Source organism: Patiria miniata, unplaced genomic scaffold, assembly GCF_015706575.1.
Source record: "Patiria miniata isolate m_02_andy unplaced genomic scaffold, ASM1570657v1 HiC_scaffold_5, whole genome shotgun sequence".
In the NCBI taxonomy this organism is placed as follows: Eukaryota; Metazoa; Echinodermata; class Asteroidea; order Valvatida; family Asterinidae; genus Patiria; species Patiria miniata.
Genome location: NW_024037072.1, coordinates 25,099,007 through 25,120,585, shown reverse-complemented (window position 1 = coordinate 25,120,585; position 21,579 = coordinate 25,099,007). Strand labels below are relative to the sequence as shown.

The window sequence follows — 21,579 nt, the reverse complement described above, 5'->3', positions numbered from 1 at the left end:
AATGCATTTTGAGGCAGGACTGTCTGACAATTTTGAAAAATGTAGGCGGAGTTGCAAAATTTTTGAAAATTTTGGAGGATTTTGGAGGATTGAGGATGGTTGTAAGCAACAAGGGCCTAGGGGGTTAGGGTTAAAGTTAAAACAAAATCAACATGGTGCAATGATCCTAAAAGCTAAAATCAGAACATGTACTTAAAAATATATTAAGGGAATGTGGGGGAGGGGGGGACTAGGAAAAAGGTTTGGCTGGGAAAATGGGGGGGGGGGGGGTAAGAGGGATGGTATTAGGATATTTAAGTGAATAAGGAATTTGGTTAAAATAATAAAACACATTCAGTAATATCTGGAATAACATCAGATACATAATTACTTCAAAATTGCTAGTGAGGGGATTGCTGAATTTCTATATCTTTCAGTGCAACATTTTGGGATTACCAGGGCATGACTTCCACTCGACCGCAAATCTTTACAATTTATTTTATCTGGAGGCAGCATATCTCAAAATTTTGTCGAAGACATGAGCTTTTTTCCAGATTTGTACAGAAGGCTTTGGCGCCTGATATCTAGCGTGGTGATTTTTAACCTCTCGATGGCATCATCATATTTAACATATTCATGACCCAGAATAATGCGGCAAGCCCGCTTCTGCACTTGTGCTATTTCGTTACTTTGCTTCAAGGTTATTGAGGTATGCCAGACTTGACTTGCATATTCTAGAATGGGTCTAATGTAACATTTACAAGCCAACAATATGTCAGATTGATCAAGGAATCTTGGCCTTTTTGAGGATGCACAGGGTGCCTACAAGAAGCTCTAGAGACAATATCATCAACACACATCAACTCTGAGTTTGTATATTTTTGTGATGGAGGCTGGACAGCACAGCGCATCCCAAAATATCTGCAACTTTTTTGCGAGGCTGTAGCGTCAGCACGGAAACACGTACCACCGTTCTTTTTATACCATTTTAAAGCTTGGAATCTGAACTTTATCCCTGGTGAGTATTGGTTTGATATTTAAAAGAGTTTTAAAATTATTCGTGTCCAAATAAGGCATGTCCAAAACAAACTTTACCGATTTCAAGGAAAATCGATAATGCGGTACATCAGATGCAAACTCGAGTCACACTTTGAGCGTGCTTTTTGAATAGGTACATACTTGCACATGAATTTCAAAATTGAACTGAAAAAAACAACAATATTGTAAATTAATTTAAGGTGTAGCCTACGTGAATCGAAAAGAATAGAAAACACAGAAAGTTAAAGGCAACAGGATCGTCATATCATGAACATGAACCATTTCCACATTAGAAAAAATGCGCATGTTTGATTTTGACACCCCTTTATTTGAACACGAATCATTTTAAAACCCTTGTGAAAATCAAACCAATACTTTACCTGGAATAAATGTCAGATTCCACGCTTTAAAATTATATAAAAATAATGGCGGTATGTGTTTCCACGGCGATGCTAGAGCCCCGCAAAAAAAATGTTGCGGGTATTTTGGGACGCGTTGTAGAAATCTGTGCCTGCACTTTTTGTTGAGATGAAACAACAGAGAACTAGAAAATCAAATCTGCACCTTTAAATTTATTTATTTCATTATAGCATTTAATACCCAGAGTATCTCAACGGTTAAAACTGGTTTTCCATTGGGGCCCTGCACACATTACATATAATAAAATAAAGTTGAAGCAAAGTAAACTTCAAAACGAAAAGTGCATTGGTGGATCAGACTGTGGGAACATTATTCCTAATACTTTGGAAATATTTACACGAAGGAAAACACATGCACTGGTGCAATTTAAACATAAAAGTATAAGGCATCAATTGGTGATTAAGGCATGGGCAAAAACTTGTTAAAAAAAAAAGGGAAAAACTCCCATCTGCCTGCAAATACTGCATGGCAACCAAGTTGATAACTTTGTAGATCATCACAGCTGTGAAATTGTTTTTTGAAAGAAATAGATTTGAAAATATCGAACGTGCACCATTAAGCTTTGTTGTAGAGATAGGACAGTAGATAACTATATTCATTGTGAAGATGGAACAAAAGAGAAGTTTCTAGAAAAGAAACTTGGCAATATTAAAATAAGTTTTGGAAGTTCATCATTGTACATTGGAAAATCAGCTGCCCACCATTGACTTTTGTTGTGTGTAAGAAACAGATATATAGAATATGTACAGCACATCAGCTCTGCACCTTCAAATTGCGTTGTGGAAGTGAAACAATAGATCTTGAGAAATCAACTGTACTCCATTGAATTTTGTCGTGAGAGTGGATCAATTGATACATGTACACTATGACTAGAAAACCAACTTTGCACCTGTAAATTTATGTGGTGGAAGTGGATCAAAAAAAGGCTAAGTTTGTCATCTGTATACATTTTTCGTTGTGGAGATGGAACATTTGGCTGACATTTTTGAAAAAAACAACAGCTCTATACCCTTTAAATTTCCTAAACATGTGTAATATGGAAGAGTAGAGAAATATAAATTTGTATTCGTTGTGGAAATTGAACAGTATTGAATTAGATAATCAACTTACATGTAGCACCTAAATTTTATTCAGAGGAAACAAAAGAGAACTACAATCTGAACTCTGCACCTGCATGTGTTGTGAAATTGAAGAATAAAGAACCAGAACAATTTAATAGTAAAGAACGAAAAGTTGACGTCTGAGCCTGTTATCATAAAATCATGGAGAACATTGAGTATCGATTTGTTAATTTTAAAGTTTGATAATGAAATTGGTAAAAAAAAAAAAGCAAATAGAGAACTACATGTAGAAACTCAACTGAACGCTTGTACAGTTATTGTAAAAATGAAATCATGGAAAACAAGTAAAATTAAAAAAAAATTTTTTTAAAGATTTTGAAAAAAAAATGGACCTCAGAAGAAAATAGGAAAAATATCAATTAAAACATCTTATTAATTTGAATGACCAAACGATGAAAATGACTGCCAATAATTGAATAACAAAAGAAAAATGTGGTCATACGCCATATGCCCAGCGACGTTCGCTAATTTGAATGCGTCAACCGTCAAAAGATGTCAAAACTAAAATGAAATAGAATGCCCCAAAACGAAAACGAACATGAGGAACAAAATCTTGAGTGCCAAAAAAATTGAAATTGAATGCCCCAACTATGACAAAAGAAACCCCAATCTAATCCGATGTGTCAAAATCACGCACAATTGAATGGCAAAATAATGAAAATGATCGAACAAATTTGGAAATTGGTCAAAAAACCTATTATAAACAAATATAAGAGTTACAGAATAAGTCTCCTTCACTCGGTACAATTCCATGGCGCTGCTTAACATTTTTTTTGTTCTCCTTATGAGAAAATTGCTGAAGCATAAAGTTATTTCATCAGCGTGGCTTTGTCACAGAAACCGCTGTACATGTGCATCTTTAGATAATGAGTGCAATTCGTGAGGCCTGCAGCTCAGCTCAGCTCAGCTCAGCGCAGGTAATGTTCAGATTCAGATCCAGGGGAGTGGTTGGGTTGGCTTTTAAAAGCCAACCATCCATCAAATGTCAACTATATATACACATTTCTAGAAAATTGAAAAATAACCTGTTCTGAGAAAGTCACAGAGAGTAATTAACTCCACTTCTCCTCTTCTACACTCAAAGCGGGGCTGTATCAAGTTACTTAAATATAGGTTTTCCTGGCCAGTTTTCTCCAAGTTTTCATTCAATTTAACGCCTGGCTCATTCAGTTCAGATTGAAATTGAAAGATCATGCAGATGGTCATTCGACAATCAAAAAGAATCATTCAACTATCCGAGCAATCTATCGTCTTTTAGCTTCACTCGTCCCTGTAAAAGATGTATTCAAATTGAAAGTGACGTATTGTTCATTCAATTGCGTCTGAACCAGCAGTAAGGGGTTGATTGGGCATTCATTTTTCACATTTGTTCAAGCTTCTTTTAGGAAATCCCTGCATTTTGTATTCTTGTAAAAACCGGGGGAGAGGGTGGTTTGCACCATCTTCAGTTAGAGGGCACTGTTAAAAGTAAACAGTAATGGACATTTTCGCTGTTCATCCCTGCAAATTTCCAGAAGGATGTACGATTTTTCTGACAGGCCGATTTCGCTGTCCCGATTTCGCTCCTATCAGCTTCCCGTTTACGCTTTTAAAAAGTCTAGCCCATTGCAATCTTCCACTCTGCACTCCCACCCCCTGATTACACCACTTTGTCTCACATGTCAAGAGATCGATAGGTGAATCAGGAAAATAGCAAAAATATCAATTAAAACATCTTATTAATTTGAATGACCAAACAATGGAAATGACTGCCCATAAACAAATAAGAAAAGAAAAACTTGGTCATACGTCATATGCCCAGTGACGTTCGCTATAAATTTGAATGCGTCAACCGCATGTCAAAAACCTAATGTATGAATGCTGCAAATTAAGTCTTGAGTGCACCAAAACGAAATAGAATGCCCCAAAACGAAAACGAACATTAGGAACAAAATCTTGAGTGCCAACAATTGAAATTAAATGCCCCAACAATGGAAAAGAAACCCCAATTTGATCTGATATACCGGTAGGTCATTCCATGAAGTTGAGGAACAGGCCATAATTTCCTGAGGTCTGATTATAAAACAGTTTTTTCTTAGTTATGGAACTGTTATTTCAAAAACAAATGTCATTTGACAATAAGGCTATAAGATGAGCTTTTAAATGATACCACGCTCGATGATATTTAAAAAAAAATGAGGAAAAAGTGTGACAAAGAAACCTATAGTTCAAAAATAACTCATTTTGAAAAGAAAACAAGTGGGCTGGAGTTGAGTTTTACACAGATTATAGCGAGAAGATGTGCCCTTTCTATTGAAAAAAATAAATATCAGATGTTAAAATGTTTTGCCAAAATGGCATGCACAATTGGGTTGTGGATGTAACATATGTTCCGTGTTTCATATTATGTTACATCCACAACTGGCTTGTGCAAAGTTTTCTTTTTGCAGCAATTTTGGTCGGATTGATCCCAATATCTCATGATTGAACTGGTATTTGTAAAATAATGTGATTGTAGTCTATGCAAATAAACGTTTTGGCCAAATATGAAGAAAATCTTATGCCTGTGGGCACATGGTGTCCCGTGTTACATCCACAACTGGTTGACATGGTCATGCCTAAAATAAGTATGAAAATCATGACCTGCAATCTGCAAATTGCCCTTGAAACAGAGATTTGGGGACAACATTTCTAAACACAAACAACATTTAGTTCCATTCATATCGAGGTGAAGAATACCACATTGTGATGTACCGGTAGTGGTTTCCCACATGTTACATCCACAACCATTATTTTTTGTTGTTGGAAATAACAATTTTATCAGTCTTTAAAAGTATATAAGTATGGATATTATTAAATGAAGCTATTTGATGATAAAATCAAGTTTGGTGTGAATTTGAAGTATTTTGAAGTATTAATTATGAACAAAACAAGGTTTGGATGTAACAGGACGTGGCATCCGGTTACATCCACAACTTCTCCATAGTCATTATATGTAAATATGTATCGTGCACAAATTTACCAACTTTCCAAAATCATGTGACTTAAATTTGAATGAATTGTTAAACCACAATGTATGGGCTATCAAAAAATGCATAAACAAAACTTGTACGAGCAATTTGAAAATTTGACCCCAATGTCACACTTTGTATCTCAACTTCGTGGAATGACCCATGTGTCAAAATCACGCGAAATTGAAGGCAAATAATGAAAATGATCAGAAAAATTCGGAAATTGGCCGGGAAAACCTATCAAAAACAAATATAATAGTTACGGAATGAGACAGTCTCCTTCACTCAGTACAATTTCACGGCGCTGAAAAACAATTTTTTGTTTGTTCTCCTTATGAGAAAATTGCTGAAGCATAAAGTTATTTCATCAGCGTTGTGTTCCTAGCTCAGTGGTCACACGCTGTACACGTGCATCTTTAAATAATGAGTGCAATTCGTGAGTCCTGCAGCTCAGCTCAGCTCAGCGCAGGTAATGTTCCCCATTCAGATCCAGGGGAGTGGTTGGGTTGGCTTTTCGAAGCCATCCATCCATCAAATGTCAATTACCGTATATATGTACACATTTCTAGAAAATTGACAAATTACCTGGTCTGAAGGTCAACTCTTTTACAGTTTAATTAGTAACAGAGTAATTTAAAGAGCTTGTGGAATGCTCGAAGACATTTCCGTCATTTTTCGGGTATATGTAGCCTAAGGTGTGATGAAATAAAAACGAGTATTGTTTCTGTCATAAAATGAGTACAAAAGGTACTTTTGAGAGCTGTTTTTCAAGTCCTGTCATGCCTGTTTCTACCCGAGCGTGCAATTTGTGTAAAAGTCGTCGTTGCGGGCAGCAAACAAAACACAGTAAATCGTGACGTAATAAACAGGACTCCCGATGCAGAGTTGCATAAACGAGTCCTGTTTATTACGTCACGATTTACTGTGTTTTGTTTGCTGCCCGCAACGAGGACTTTTACACAAATTGCACGTTCGGGTCGAAACAGGACCTGAAAAATAGCTCTCAAAACTCAAAAGTACCCTTTGTACTCATTTCATGACAGAAACAATAGTCGTTTTTATTTCATCACACCTTAGGCTACATAAACCCAAAAAATGACGGAAATGTCTTCGAGCATTCCACAACCTCTTTAATCCACTATCCCTCCCATAACTTATACATAGGCTCGTCACCAACAGTCAGATCATATTTCATGTAGGCGTATAGTCAACAGACCGTAAAGCCATGCGCGGTTCTAGAGCCTATATTTTTTTTGGGGGGGGGGGGTGGGGCTAGCAGGGTGGATCCAGAATTTTTTTTCAGGTAGGCGTGCTGCAATGTAGACTGGTTATTTTCTCCGGACAATTAGGCAATGTTAGGCCTCCGAAAATCAATAGGGGGGGGGGGGGGGGGGGAAAGAGCTCGTGCAATACTTTCAATGGGGACCGCTGATAAAATCCTACAATCAGGCATACTATATTAAATGAAAGTGTACAAATGCACCCTTCTCACGACTATTTATTTAGGGGGAGACCATTCGCATGTATGTCACATTCTTAAATTTGCTAGTGCAATTTTTTTTTTTTCTGGACTTTTTTTGGGGGGGGGGCCTAGCCCCTGTAGAACCGCCATGGTGTAAAGCAACATTAGCAACTAATAAGCCGGAAGATGCTGGCCGACCAGTGGTGGAAATTAATAAAAAAAATACCACTTTTCTTGAAATTGTCAGCACAACAGGTGCCATGATTGTACAGTTTGCTTTAGACTGTCATTCACTAACCAGGTATATTGAATGTGAATACGTTTGTGTATACATTTTGAAACGTGTAAATTAATTTCACAAACTGACTTGATATATCTAAATTATTGAATAGCATTGCTAGAAACTAATACCCGACACCGAAAATGTCATCAAAATGTGGCGCACACAGGCTGTTGTGTCTCTTTTGTTGATGTTCATAAAACATGCAAAAAAGTCCACTCGTCTATTTCCTTTCTACACATGAAGCGATACAAAGAAGGATGATTAATGATGTCATTAGAGTTGTTTTCAATGAATAGGTATTGTTGCTTTGCTGCAAAGGGCATGGCAATTAATCATCTATGGAGAAGCTGTTGGAAAGCTTGACGAACATGCAGCGCATGATTGTAAAATTTTGTAATTTGAAAGGTAAAAGTTGGTATATATGTGCTTTTTTTCAAAATGTGTATTTTCTTTTTTTGAATGAAATTAAAAGGAATATAATGTCCTGCAACAAATAAATTTGCTTGTTTATTTTTGCAGGCCTTTATACAGCTTTAAAAAGTGGTTTTAAATGGCGCGCTCCAGTTATGAAATGGAGCAGGCCAAATATTTTAAAAATATTTTCAAATTCAGTCACTTTCTTTTTGACTCGCGCTGTATGGAGGAGCCGGTAGAAAGTCTTGTGAATCAGTATCGGCTGAGCAGCGCATGCATGGTTGTATACACGGTAGCCTCATCAGTAACCTCTGCTCCGAACTGACCCCTAAGTATTAACAATTTAGGTCGATTTTGGATCTAGAATCGCTTGTAATTTCATACTTGATGACATCAGAATAACGTCTCAGTGATATTGAGACCGATGTCTCATTCAAAAGTGAATAAGTTTTATAATTGCTAGAAAAAGAGCAATTGAAAAGCAAATTTAATTTTCGAGGTGAAACTCAAAATAATTCATCTCGACAAGTCGTCATCTAGAATTCGTTAAGTCGACTTGGCAAGATGATTTATCCCGGCAAGTCGTCATCTCGACTTCTGGAGGTCAACTTGGCTAGATAATTCATCTTGACAAGTCGTCATCTTGACTTCGGGAAGTCCACTTGCCTAGATAATGCATCTCGACAAGTCGTCATCTCGGCTTCGGGGAGTCGACTTGACGAGATAATTTATGTGATTAAGTCGCCTTACTCTCCGTTATATGTCAACATGGCGTGATAAATTATCTCAGTATAGAAATAAGTGGATGGCACTCATGGAGCACCCTACTTTAATCTCTGAATGTGCTGACTTCAACAACTCAGCCTGGAATTATGAAGAATTTCAGTATGGGATTGGGAAAGTTTTGAAACAGCAATTTTTGGCTGGGATTGAGGAGATTTGATTCTTCAGAAATCCCTTCATTTTGTGGGCAGTGTGAAGGCTGAACCCATAGCATGATGGTACACACATGCCCCATGGTTCTTTTCTAATTGTTTGTATGTTTGTTTTGTTTTTGTTTGTTTATAGGAGCTGTACAGCAATCTAAAGGGACCCTCCTTCGAGGTGCAGGTTGGCTTACATGAGCTTCTAGGTCACGGTAGTGGCAAGCTCTTCATTCAGGATGAGAAACAAAACTTCAACTTTGACATTGAGAATGTCAAACACGCAGAAACAGGAGAGAAGGTCAGTAAGGGAACATACGCAAAATAGCTGTGTCTGCTCTGAAATGAAACCTGTATACAGTCAGCAGAGATCTAATCATTTAGCAGATCTATGAAACGGGGTCTTTGTGCTATACATGTACATGTATGCTACCACATTATCTCATGTTGGGGAGTTGTAGTCATTTGTCCAATCCAATCCAATCCAATCCAATCCGATGTGAACTCAAAAGTAAAATCACAAGCCCAAACACAAGCCCAGACACATGCCCAATCACAAGTCCAATCACAAGCCCAATCCAAGTCAAATCACAAGCCCAATCAAAAGTCAAATCACAAGCCCAATCACAAGCCCAATCACAAGCCCAATCACAAGTCAAATCACAAGCCCAATCAAAAGTCAAATCACAAGCCCAATCAAAAGTCAAATCACAATCCCGATCACAATTCAAATCACAAGCCTACATAATCAAAAGTCTAAATCACTAACTCATTGCAAGCCCAATCACAAGCCAAATCACACAAGTCCAATCACAAAACCAATCACAAGTCCAATCACAAAACTAATCACAAGTCAATCAAAAGTCCAATCACAAGCCCAATCGCAAGTCCAATCACAAGCCCAATCACAAGTTCAATCACAAGCCCATCACAAGCCAATCACAAGGCCAATCTTAAGTCCAATCACAAGTCCAAATTTGCTTAACTTTAAGTGACACAAGAATGGAAATCCCCATGCGCGCAACTGTTTGCACATCCACGCCATGAAATAGTGCTTAAAGCTATAGTCCATCATTTGCAGCCATCCGGAAAAGTAACTGGCGTATTATTGTTGAAAAACATACTTGGTTGAAAGATAGTAAGTGGACTAAGCTCCCTGTGAAATTAATCTTTCTGGCAAGCTATCATTTTGAAGTAATCAACGAAAGAAGGCCTTTCCAACGCACCGTAGGAAAATTTAAATTAGTAGTTCGTTTTGTTATTCGGCGCAGCGCGCGCAAGCATTGGCACGACGCACAGGCACGCGCGGTTGCAAACAATTCAAAACATGATTCAATACATGATTCAGCAACTTTTGATTTGAAATAGAGATCCTAGAATGCTGTTTTTCTCGGAATAAACAGCTGAAGCTGAGCTGAAATTTCATCAAGTTAGTTGTTCAGTATCCTTCATTAGATTTTGAACACTTTTGTTGCTTCAAACGAACAAAATGCACAAATTACAAATGATGGACTATATCTTTAAGGTTAGCACAATTTTCTGCTATAGTAAGCACAACTTTTCTGCTAACTGTTAAGCAGCGCAATGTAATTGCATCTAGGGCTTTAAACATGGACTAATTCATATTTGACCAATCAGATCAAGAGCTGGTATCTGTCAAGTGACACCTATGACAGTAAGTTTCCAGTCATCGGCTCATCCTATGAAGAATGTCGCGCTGAGTGCGTTGGGCTCTATCTCTGTCTCAGCAGGGATATACTCAAGTAAGTCTGATAGTTAATGCTACATTCTGTTAGATTATTTATTTTGGCACGATTGGTTCAGAGCTGAAATACACGCATCTGAATTGGAAGTTCTTATATTTTTAAGTTGAGCATGATTTTTTTTTGGGGGGGGGGTAGCTATAAGCTCAGGTATGTGACAAAAAGGCACGGAAAAAACATGAGAAAAGTGTAGTGCTGTATTTTTTTACTTGAATGATTCTCATGGACTTCTAAAGTGAAATCATAAACAGAACATAATGAATTTGTATTTGATATAAGATAATAAAAAAAAAACTTTGTAAGTTTACTTCATTTACATGAACATGAGATAAGTTTTTAATTGGTACATCCTGGTCCCATCACGGACATTGTGAAACCAAGAAAAGTTTTGAAAAAATCTCTTTGTTTTCCTTCAGTCTTTGAAGGAAAACAACCAAGACAAATAAATAAATAAATATAGGCGTATATATATTTCCACTATCCATTTATAAACAGCAGTGGCTTGATTTCAGCAAATTCAAAATTCAAAGTGAAGATAGGACCGGTATTAAATACCCTGCGAAAAATTTACCTGAAATGGTTTCATTTGGAAGAAAGTAATCATTGAAGGTGGTTTTAAGAAAGTGTGCATGCAGACACAATTTGTTTACATGTGTCAGCAATGGAATCCAGTTAAAAGACCCCAAAAATTGTGCCTAAGTTTTCTCTGTTTTCTCAAAATGTATAGTATCCACCGAGCTGAAACGTCAATAAGTTAGTTGTTTCACACCCTTCTTAAAGGGAATGTACATCATTGGCTTTTTCTGTAAGTTTTAGAAATGAACTATTCGGGGGTTAGAATAATAGATCAAATATTGTTACACTAACATGTTTGAAGTTATGTGTTCGAAAATGCTGAAAAAACCAAGAAAAGCAAAAATGTTCAAGTGGTCTGGTTCCCTGACTCCACTAAAGATAAAATGGATCAATTAGATGCAGGAAAATTGTAAGGTAAGGGAACCAGTCTAGCTGGCCTGCACCCGTTAATGAACATGTAACCAATAGCAAACAAAATTTGGACTGAAAAAAAGGGGTAAATTTGGAGCAGTAGTTGAAAAATACCATTTTCTTGAAAACGACTTCACACCAGGTGCCATAATTTTACAGGATGTTTTAGACTGTCATTTACCAACATCCTAGTAAGGTATTTCATAAAGACTTGGTAGTTTTATTTTTCGACGTTGCAAATGTTGTATATTCCCTTTAAGATTGTGAGCAATTTTGTTGCTTTCAAATGAAAAAAAAATGGGGGAAAAAAAGCAACTGATTCGATTTGCCCTTAACACCTACACTTCCTTATTGCCCTTGTGAAAAGTGAGTATTTTTTGTGTCTACACATCAGTGGCGTTTCGAAGGGGGGGGGGGGCACTTTGCTTTGATTTCTTTTGACAATTTTTTTTTGTCAGCAACGATTTAAATAAATGTATAAAGAGTTCTTCTGACATCAATTCCACCAAAGAAAACCCACTCAACAACCATTACAATGCGCCGTGATAATGTCCATATGTAGTATGCATAATAATGGTCAGTTTTGAAGAGCGCCCCCATTTGGAAGATGGATACTAGCCCCTCCCCCCCCCCCCCTGCTTTTTTATTTTAAGAGGGCAAGTGTCCGGAGAAAAAAAACATGTCTACATTTCTGTGCAGATGTGCGGTTGCCCCCTCTGACATCAAAAGCTGGATACGCTGCTGCTACACATGGATGTTGACTTCACACCACAGTGCACTGTGATCTGATTCTCCAATAGCAGCTTTTCTGCGTTGTGAAGTGCTTGAATTGTTGAACTTTTGTTTTTTTTACAGAATCTTCGGCCATGAAGGCAGTGCAGCTGAAGACATTTTCTACATCAACTGGCTGAATATGGTCCGGGCCGGGCTCCTAGCACTGGAGTTCTATACGCCAGAGACTCGGACTTGGCGGCAGGTGTGTGAATTAAATCAATGAAATTATCAACTTTATCAGAGGGGATAATAAGGTTACAACTTGGATCATGCTTGTAACAATTGATTAAAATTATCATAATGATATCAGTGTTGAAACGCAGACTAAACACAGCTACAAGATAGATTCTAAAAAACTCTTTTTTGAGAAAGATCATTGATAAGGCCCAAAAAAAAAAGTCTCCGGTTTCTGGTATGCGCGCGCGTCGCCGTAGCCATGCGCATCGGCAAAATGAAAAGTTTTTTTTCAATGAAAGATGATGTCTCAAAACCGCCAAACGCACTGGTTTGACTGGAATCCTGCTGCTGCACAATTTTAACGTGTTTTTAGATAGGGTTATGGTCGAGAATAAGCTTTATGTGGCCTCTCTGGACTCCCATATATTTGCACTAAGTTTAGTCGGGCACCATTTGCAGTCATCAGCCGACATTTGAAGCAAAAAAATCAGGTAAAAAAAAAAAAAAGCCGCGTCGCCGCACCACTTTTTGGGCAAGCTCCATACCAGAAACCGGAGACTTTTTTTTTTGGCCTAATATCGGGTTGATAAAATCAGGTTGCATGGGAACCAGTCTGCCTGGAAAGAACACAATTATTGTTACAAAATGTAGACCCCAAAATAAAATCGATGTTTGTACAGAAATTGTTCCACAACTACATTGGGGCTGATTTTTCAGTTGGTACATGTATTTCATTCAAAAAATAAGTTACTTTTTTGTTTTGCTTACAAAAAATATAATGTTTTCAAAACATCAAATTTTGGGGATGAAACTATGAAAGAGCTTGGACAGTAATCTTTTAGTAATCAGGTAATAGTCGCTGGGCTTTACCTTCTTCGTCACTTTTTGCCAAATCTGGCAAGAGGGCTAGCAATAACTTGTTATTGTCCATGGAAACCAATGCTGTTTCTACAGGCTCACATGCAAGCTCGCTACGTCATCCTGCGGGTGCTACTAGAGGCCGGCAAGGGGCTGGTCACCATTGAACGGGACACCGGTGAGGATGGACGGCCCGACGCAACCGTACTACTAGACAGGCAGAAGATAGAGACGGGTGGCAAAGAAGCCATAGAGAAGTTCCTCAGGAAACTCCAGGTATTCTCAATATCCTTCCCAGAAATTCCACATCCTGTATCAAAAAATCCTACGCTGTCTGTCTGTTTGTCTGTATGATGGATGTCTGATGTCTGTGTGTCACTTTTTTTTGTAAAAAATCCTTTGGAATACATGTGCGGAAGCACAAAATGCAAGGGTCAGTGGAGGGGCTTGGCTATTGTATGCAGGTCCTTAAATGGTATATATACTCTGATTTCACTGTCCTCTAAAGCCACGGTTGGCACGTCAAAAAGTGATTTATAAATTGTTTTGTTCTGCTTTTTTTGGCATTTTTTTTTTCTTTCAGACTTTGAATAGTTAAATATTACAACATTACATCAATGAAAACACTCTGTATAATGAACCCCTTCTCAAAGATATGTCAATTGAGGGCGCACTGACCAGCTAGTGGGATGCCACCCAAACCTGGGGTGCGTTTTGGCGGTCATAACCAAGAATTGGTTCGGTGGTTTCTCTTTGGTTAATTGTTTTGGGGATTTGAGTTCTACATGATCACGCGTAATTCTAACCCAATCAAAATTGCCGAAGAAATTCACCGACAAGAAACCACTGAACCAATTCTTGGTTATGACTGCCAAAACACACCCCTGACTGTATAATGAACCCCTTCTCTAAGACACGTCAATTGAGGGCGCACTGACTAGCTACGCGAAGTGTGGCATCCGGCTAGTAATATATAAAAGCAGAGTTCCAAAATGATTGTCCTAACGAGCGTTCACCCCAAATTGTACCACCCTAAATTGCCTAAGCTCTCTGTGGTTTATCAGGAATAATAATATGTACCGGCTATGTAAGGCCCCCCCCAAAAAATATTCGGTCTCTGGTCAGACCAAAGTTCCGGAATTGACGCGGCCATGCGGCTTTTTTTTTTTCTTCTTCAAGCTTGGATTGTACAGACAAGGTGGGGTACTACTTCGCTTTTTTGGTGTCCTCATGTACATTGGTGTCCTCCATAATTTGCCTTGGTGCTTTCGATCATTTGCCTTGGTGCAATTTCCCATTCCTTGGTGCTCTTTGGTAAAAAAAATTGAGGAGGTGCGGAAATAGAGGGCGCTGTTGGAGCTACCGCGGAACATTTTGGGGAAAAAAAAGATTGACGCCCATGATTAAAATCGACGCGCGCGCCGACCAGAGACCGACTTATTATTTTTTTTGGCCTAATACAGTATGAGTGCTATTGGGTTAATATGTTTTGCCAAACATTTTCAGATTAAGTTTTGTAAAGGGAGAATACCTCCAGGTTTTTACAAGTTTTATGGGGTACCTCAGGATTCAACTTCAAGTTCCTGCTTAATGTTGCATTTTTCCCCTTGTTGAAGGGCCTAACCCAATATTAAAATTTCCTCATCACCGCTGATGTAAAATTCCATCAGAGTCACTGACCATGGCCACCACTGTCTTGTTTCATTGCGATGGGACTCTTTTGTTTTCTCGTCATTGAGTCCAGCAGGTCTTCCAAAATATAAGTTGGTATTATTATTATTATTATTATTATTATGCATTTAGGTACGCTATTCATAGTATAACTATATCACAGCGATTACAGTAGTAATGAGCAATATAATAACAAATCATTAAACATTATACAAACAAAACAACAATAATACATCAATTGGGAAAGAGGTATGTTTTGAGGATCTTCTTAAACACATCCACTGATGGAGCAGATTTAATATAGGAGGGAAGTTCATTCCACTCCTTAGCTGCTGTAACAGTGAATGTACGATCTCCTGCCTTACTATGAGTCCTGGGAAAAGTTAGCCGAGATTGATCTGCATTGGTATGAAGTAAGAATCAAGCCTTCATAACTACACAGGCTTTTTCTTATGGAGAGAGATAATAGTTTTTCGATAAAAAAAGTGTGCTGAAAGTGTCCAAGTATTTGCAAAAGGTCTGGCAATTGAGACTGACTCTGAATCCAGTTTCTTTTTGCAAATATTTGCTGTGTGTCCATTCATGCATATATTCCTGACTCATTCAACATGTTCGTTGTCCTCAATCATTCTATATTACCTCAGAAAAACAGCTTTATTTCTATACTGTACAAGCGACCAGATATTTCAGCATGTATCAGCCATATTTTAGGTGTGTCCAACAGGGATGTGCACGAGTTGCACCCCAGACGTGCATTCATTGTAACCCCTAGAGAGTCAGGTTGGCATGGAGGGACTTTCCTCGCCTTCCACCGCTGTCACCCGGGTTATGTCTGGACCAATATGTGGATTGGGTTTTCTATCTGTCCCTGCCCTGTGGGTTTTCCTCAAAATATTCTTCTGGGGTTTTCCTCCCACATCTAGAACTGTAATTTCTGCATGATGTCTTCTCTTTACTGGGCCCCATGGGAGACCAGTGGATTCCACTTCAAATAAGAGTTAAATAAATAAAATAAATAGATAAAATAATAGCAAAATAATCCGCTAAGATGGCTGCTGATTTCAAAGCGTCTATACTTGGGGAATCAAAAAGGAAGTACATTACAGTTTTATTCCATGCTTTCAGGTCTTCAAATCTACTGGCGACTATGACAGTGCTAGGGCAATGTACGATGGCTACTCGGCAGTCAACGACGACACGGCGGAGCAATTCCTGTCTCTAAGGCAGGTGGTCTTGTCGAGGAAACTGCCCCGCAGGATGTTCGTGCAGGTCAACACCACTACAGATGCAGGTAAGTGGGACAGGAGTTGGTGACTTCTCAGTCGGGGCTGTTTTTGCTGGTCCCAGAGGGCTAGCCGAGTAGTACGTGCCTTCTTTGTACCTTTCTCACTGACCGTCACTTGTGAGCCGCGCAGTGTCTTCGTTTATGATCACCGGTACTGCCCCGCCCATGCGCATGTGGGCAACCAACCTCTCTAATGCCATACTGCATGTTCCAGCAGCTCGCGTCATGCGCATGTGCACGCAGGTCAGACTTTTGTGGACGCACATCGGACATTTAATCACGGCTGTGATTGTTCAGAATATTATAGTGTGGGGCTTATTATGGATCGGTCTATTCTGAATTAATTGAATAGATTTTTGGTGGGTTCTGGGACCACTTTTACTGCTCATCTTGTTTTATGATATAAGGTTGACGGGAAAACAAATTGAATGGAGTGGGAATTGAACCGATACTCCTGAAGAAGAGACCTGAGTGCTCTACCAACTGAGCTTACCGGTCAATGCTATTTGTCAATATCTTTGTTAATGGCTCGGCACTTGTCAGAAGTCGTCAACCCCGGTTTACGGGTGTAAAGCGAACCCGGAATAAATGGCTATTTAAAAAAAAATTGTGTGCTTCAACCGAGGTTATAGAAAAAATGGAATTAGGACTGCTACATTTTACCCAGTGCAACTTGGGTTAAAGACTTGCCGTTAACCCTAAGATTTTTTTTATAGATTTTAAGAGTTACACATATGCATAGCCTTGGTCAAGGTGTTCGTCGATAGAGTCCAATGATCGGTGGTCGGCCACCAACAAAACAGTAGCCACGCGCTATGCAATCACACGTACTGTACGAAGCGCGAAGAGCAACCTCACATGGCTAGGCTAGATAAGCAAATCAGGTGGGGCTGAACGAATGCCTTGGAACACCTGTGGGCCACGGCTTATCTGTTTCTTGGGCAATTTTTGTAATTTTGTCCCTGGATTTATGTCGAGTTCTTTTTGGTCTGCGGACTTCAAACTTGTTTATAGGGAATGTAGCCACACGTACTGAATGATAATCTCATCTTTATTCGCATACCGGGTCGTCGCTGGAAATCCAGCGACAAAAAAAATGTTATAAGCCAAGGCTTACAGATGTTCCAAGGTGTTCAGCACCAGCTGATTTGCATGTTGTAGCCTAGCCGCGTGAGGTCGCTGCAGTTCGCGCTGTACATGTGCAGGCCCGGATCCAGGGGTGGGCCGCGGGGGCACGTGCCCCCCGTCAAATTTGAGTCCCAAAAAAAAATAGAAGGGGGAAAAAGAGGGGGAGGTGACAGAAAAGGAGGAGAGGAGGGAACCTCCTTACTGACAAAATACCGATATTAAACTTGAGCCTGCAAACATTGCGTACTCAACTCGAGAAGCTTCGAAATAAACCGCGATCCCACCCTGCATATACCGTTATTAAACCGATTCGTAAGAACGTACATGTACACGATTTATTCTCTACGAACATGCAGCTCAAACACACGTTGTGCATTGCTCTTTGGACCACACCATTGGTCAAGGGTGTGTTTTAGTAAGAACAATTTGCCAGCAGTTCCACGCGCTTTTGAATTACAAATTATACTTTTTCACGGAGTCCAAAACATGTCCTTGTTTTAAATTGACTTCTTCAACGTCACGTCATCATTCGTAAAGACTTTATTCGAGAAACGATGTAAAACCCTGAAAAAATTGAAACACCCCTGAAGGTCATGGATCCGTCAATAAAACATTTTTTTAACGAAGAAAGTTGAGATCCAAAAGTTGGGTTTTGACGTTACTAGGCGTTGCAGAAAATACAAATCTGATAATTTTGGTACATAAAAGAGATCTGTTTGTTCTTAGGACAAAAACAATCAGCACTCAAGACATGCTCTTGCAAGCTAGACGAAACGCAAGTGTGTTGCTCTTTGAATTGCAAGCGACGTAAATTTGATCGTAGTTCGCCGGTGGCGACGCGGGCCGGCATCCGTGTCCCAGCCGGGAGGTATACACCTATTCCCGATGTGTACCTCTCAACGTTATTGTCAACCATTATTTACTGCAATGTTTTTTTACATAACTAAATGACGAATACTCCTTCAAAATTGTACCATGGCGCCGAAAGACCCAATGTCAATTATATGTCCGCAATGTCTCACACAATTTGTCTTGCCGCTCCACCTATCTGCCGATGGTATATTTACAAATACATGCACGTGTAATATGCCCTATTCTTGAAATTAAAACTGGACTGAATTAAAAGAACATTTCTTTAAAATGTTTGGGCATTTTACATTATGCAAAAAAAGAGGGAGAAACTTGGATGACGTTTGATTAATTTCTGTAGTCATGAGATAAAACTGAGCTGTGAAGTTACAATGGAGGCTAATTGCTCCTCTGTTTAAGTTTGATTAAATTACACTAATTTTAAACTTGAATTCGATTAACATGTTCAAGTGGTTTGTTCTTGTTGATATAACTGAAAATTTCAACTTCAAACAGAACATTTAATAGAAAGCATCCTTACACCAGCTACCAAACTAAGTTTTTACAATTCCTTTTTCAAAATATATTGCACGAAGACATGCAGACGAAAATACATGGTATCAAGTGAAGAACAGAAGAAACTGAGAAGGCTTGTAAAAAGCAAGAGTAATTTTAATCAATGAAAAAATCTTATAATCTTTAAACAAATTTAGTCAAATAACTCTGGGGAAGAGGAGCCAGGAATCGCCTCAGATCGCACCACAGAGCATGTAGAATCCAAAATTTCCCGGGGCCCTTAAGCGGGCCCCGGACCCCACGCCGAAAGATGTTCGCGCTACGCATTGGTCTTCGGGCAGATGCCCTATACTCATCACTGCAAGATACGATTCCTTTTCAAAAATAAGCACGGAAATAACTATGCAGACAAAAATATTTGGAATACAAGTGAAAAACAGACAAAAATAAAAGGCTTGTAAACGAAAGAGTATATTATAAAACCAATGAAAAATATCCTCGTAATCTTAAAACATTTTGCTCAAATAACTGGGAAAAAGGGGCCAGGAGTCCCCTCAGAATACACCACACAGCATCTGAAATTCCAATTTTCTGGGGCCCTTAAGCGGGCCCCGGACCCCACGTGGTAAGACAGGCGTGATCCACCCTCGCATTAGTCCTCGGAGCAAATGTCACAACGCATCGTTGCAACAGTTAACAAAACGAAGTCAATACAATTCCTTTTCAAAAATAAAAGCAAGAAAATATAAAGAGGAAAATAGTTTGTAAAAGTAAGAGTATGTTTTTAAAAAATCCTTATCTTAAAAACTTTTGCTGAACTAATTCAGTCGAAAGGAGCCAGGAATCGCCTCAGATTGCACCACAGAGCATCTAGAATCCAAAATTTCCCGGGGCCCTTAAGCGGGCCCCGGACCCCACGCCGTTAGGGCTTCGCGCTCCGCGCTCGCATTAATTTTCGGAGCAAATGATTTTTTTTTTTTACAACAGTGTGCCCCCCGTCTAAAAAATTCCTGTCCTGGATCCGGGCCTGATGTGAGTACATAGCGTACGGCTACTGTTGTTCGTGGCCAACCTTTGATCATCGGAATCTATCATCGAATGCCTTGACCAAGGCTAACATATGCACTGAATTTAAGAGTTGATCTATTCTGAATCAATTGAATAGAGTTTTGGTGGGTTCTTGGACCACTTTTACTGGGCTTGCCTCATCTTGTTTTATGATATAAGGTTGACGGGAAAACAAATTGACTGGAGTAGGACTTGAACCCATACTTCTGAACAACAGACCTGAGCGCTCTACCAACTGAGCTTACCGGTCAATGCTATTATTGTCAATATCTTTGTTAATGGCTGGGCAATTGTCAGAAGTCGTCAACCCCGGTTTACGGGTGTAAAGCAAACCCGGAATAAATGGCTATTTATTTTAAAAAATTGCGTGCTTCAGCCGAGGTTATAGAAAAAATGGAATTAGGACTGCTACATTTTACCCAAAGCAACTTGGGTTAAAGACTTGCCGTTAGGCCAAAAAAAAAAGTCTCCGGTTTCTGGTATGCGCGCGCGTCGCCGTAGCCATGTGCGTTGGCAAAATGAAAAAGTTTTTTTTTCAATTAAAGATGATGTCTCAAAACCGCCAAACTCACTGGTTTGACTGGAATCCTGCTGCTGCACAATTTTAACGTGTTTTTAGATTGGGTTATGGTCGAGAATAAGCTTTATAAGCTTTATGTGGCCTCTCTGGACTCCCATATATTTGCACTAAGTTTAGTCGGGCACCATTTGCAGTCATCAGCCGACATTTGAAGCAAAAAATCAGGTAAAAAAAAAAAAAAAGCCGCGTCGCCGCACCACTTTTTGGGCAAGCCCCATACCAGAAACCGGAGACTTTTTTTTTTTGGCCTTAACCCTAAGATTTTTTTTGTAGATTTTAAGAGTTACACATATGCATAGCCTTGGTCAAGGTGTCTGTCGATAGAGTCCAATGATTGGTGGTCGGCCACCAACAAAACAGTAGCCACGCGCTATGCAATCACACGTACCGTACGAAGTGCGAAGAGCAACCTCACATGGCTAGGCTAGATAAGCAAATCAGGTGGGGCTGAACGAATGCCTTGGAACATCCGTGGGTCACAGCTTATCTTTTTGGGGCAATTTTCGTTATTTTGTCCCTGGATTTATGTCGAGTTCTTTTTGGTCTGCGGACTTCAAACTTGTTAGGGAATGTAGCCACACTATCCAGCTCTCTGTCCATGTACAATATGAGCCTCCATGACCAAGCACTGAATGATAATCGCATCTTTATTTGCGTTAGGGGTCGTCGCTGGAAATCCAGCGACAAAATAAAGAAACACATACTGTTCAGCCAAGGCTCACACATGTACCAAGGCGTTCGTTCAGCACCAGCTGATTTGCATATTGTAGCCTAGCCACATTAGGTCGCTGTTCGCGCAGTATATGTGAGTGCATAGCGTACGGCTACTGTTGTTCACGGCCAACCATTGATCATCGGAATCTATCGTCGAACGCCTTGACCTAGGCTAACATATGCACTGAATGTAAGAGTTGATCGCACATTTCTCCAACTGATTCATTTCCTTGATCTTTACTTTATTCTTCAGAAGGGGAGATTGTACTACAGGAGTACGAGGCGACGGCCGCCGGGATTGTCCAGTCATTTGTGGAACGCTTCCCAGGGACAGAATACGAGCAGATCGTCAAGGAACTGTGGGAAAAGGACAGGAAGCATTTCTACTAGATCCCACAGTGTCTACAGGGACGAGCACCAGTGCCTAATCTCATGCAGCTGCTTACTGTCAAAATATCGCTTAAAGGGAATATACAACATTTGCAAACATCAAAAAACAAAACTACCAAATTATTATGAAATACCTTACTGGACTGTTAGTGAATGACAGTCTAAAGCATCCTGTAAAATCTTGACAAC

The 21,579-nt window shown here is 39.3% G+C and overlaps 1 protein-coding gene across 2 annotated transcripts in view; it reads left to right on the top strand.

Annotated features, from left to right (window-relative positions):
- LOC119741196 (dipeptidyl peptidase 3-like) overlaps nt 1-21,525 on the top strand; it is a 48,847-nt gene extending 27,322 nt beyond the window's left edge. For both annotated transcript variants that reach the window (XM_038216919.1, XM_038216920.1), the window contains exons 12-17: nt 8,776-8,931; nt 10,269-10,393; nt 12,236-12,356; nt 13,286-13,465; nt 15,986-16,151; nt 21,254-21,525. In XM_038216919.1, the coding sequence (XP_038072847.1) occupies nt 8,776-8,931; nt 10,269-10,393; nt 12,236-12,356; nt 13,286-13,465; nt 15,986-16,151; nt 21,254-21,390 (885 nt within the window). In that variant the 3' untranslated portion in view covers nt 21,391-21,525. The remainder of the gene's footprint in view (nt 1-8,775; nt 8,932-10,268; nt 10,394-12,235; nt 12,357-13,285; nt 13,466-15,985; nt 16,152-21,253) is intronic.
- The last annotated feature ends 54 nt before the right edge of the window (nt 21,526-21,579 follow it).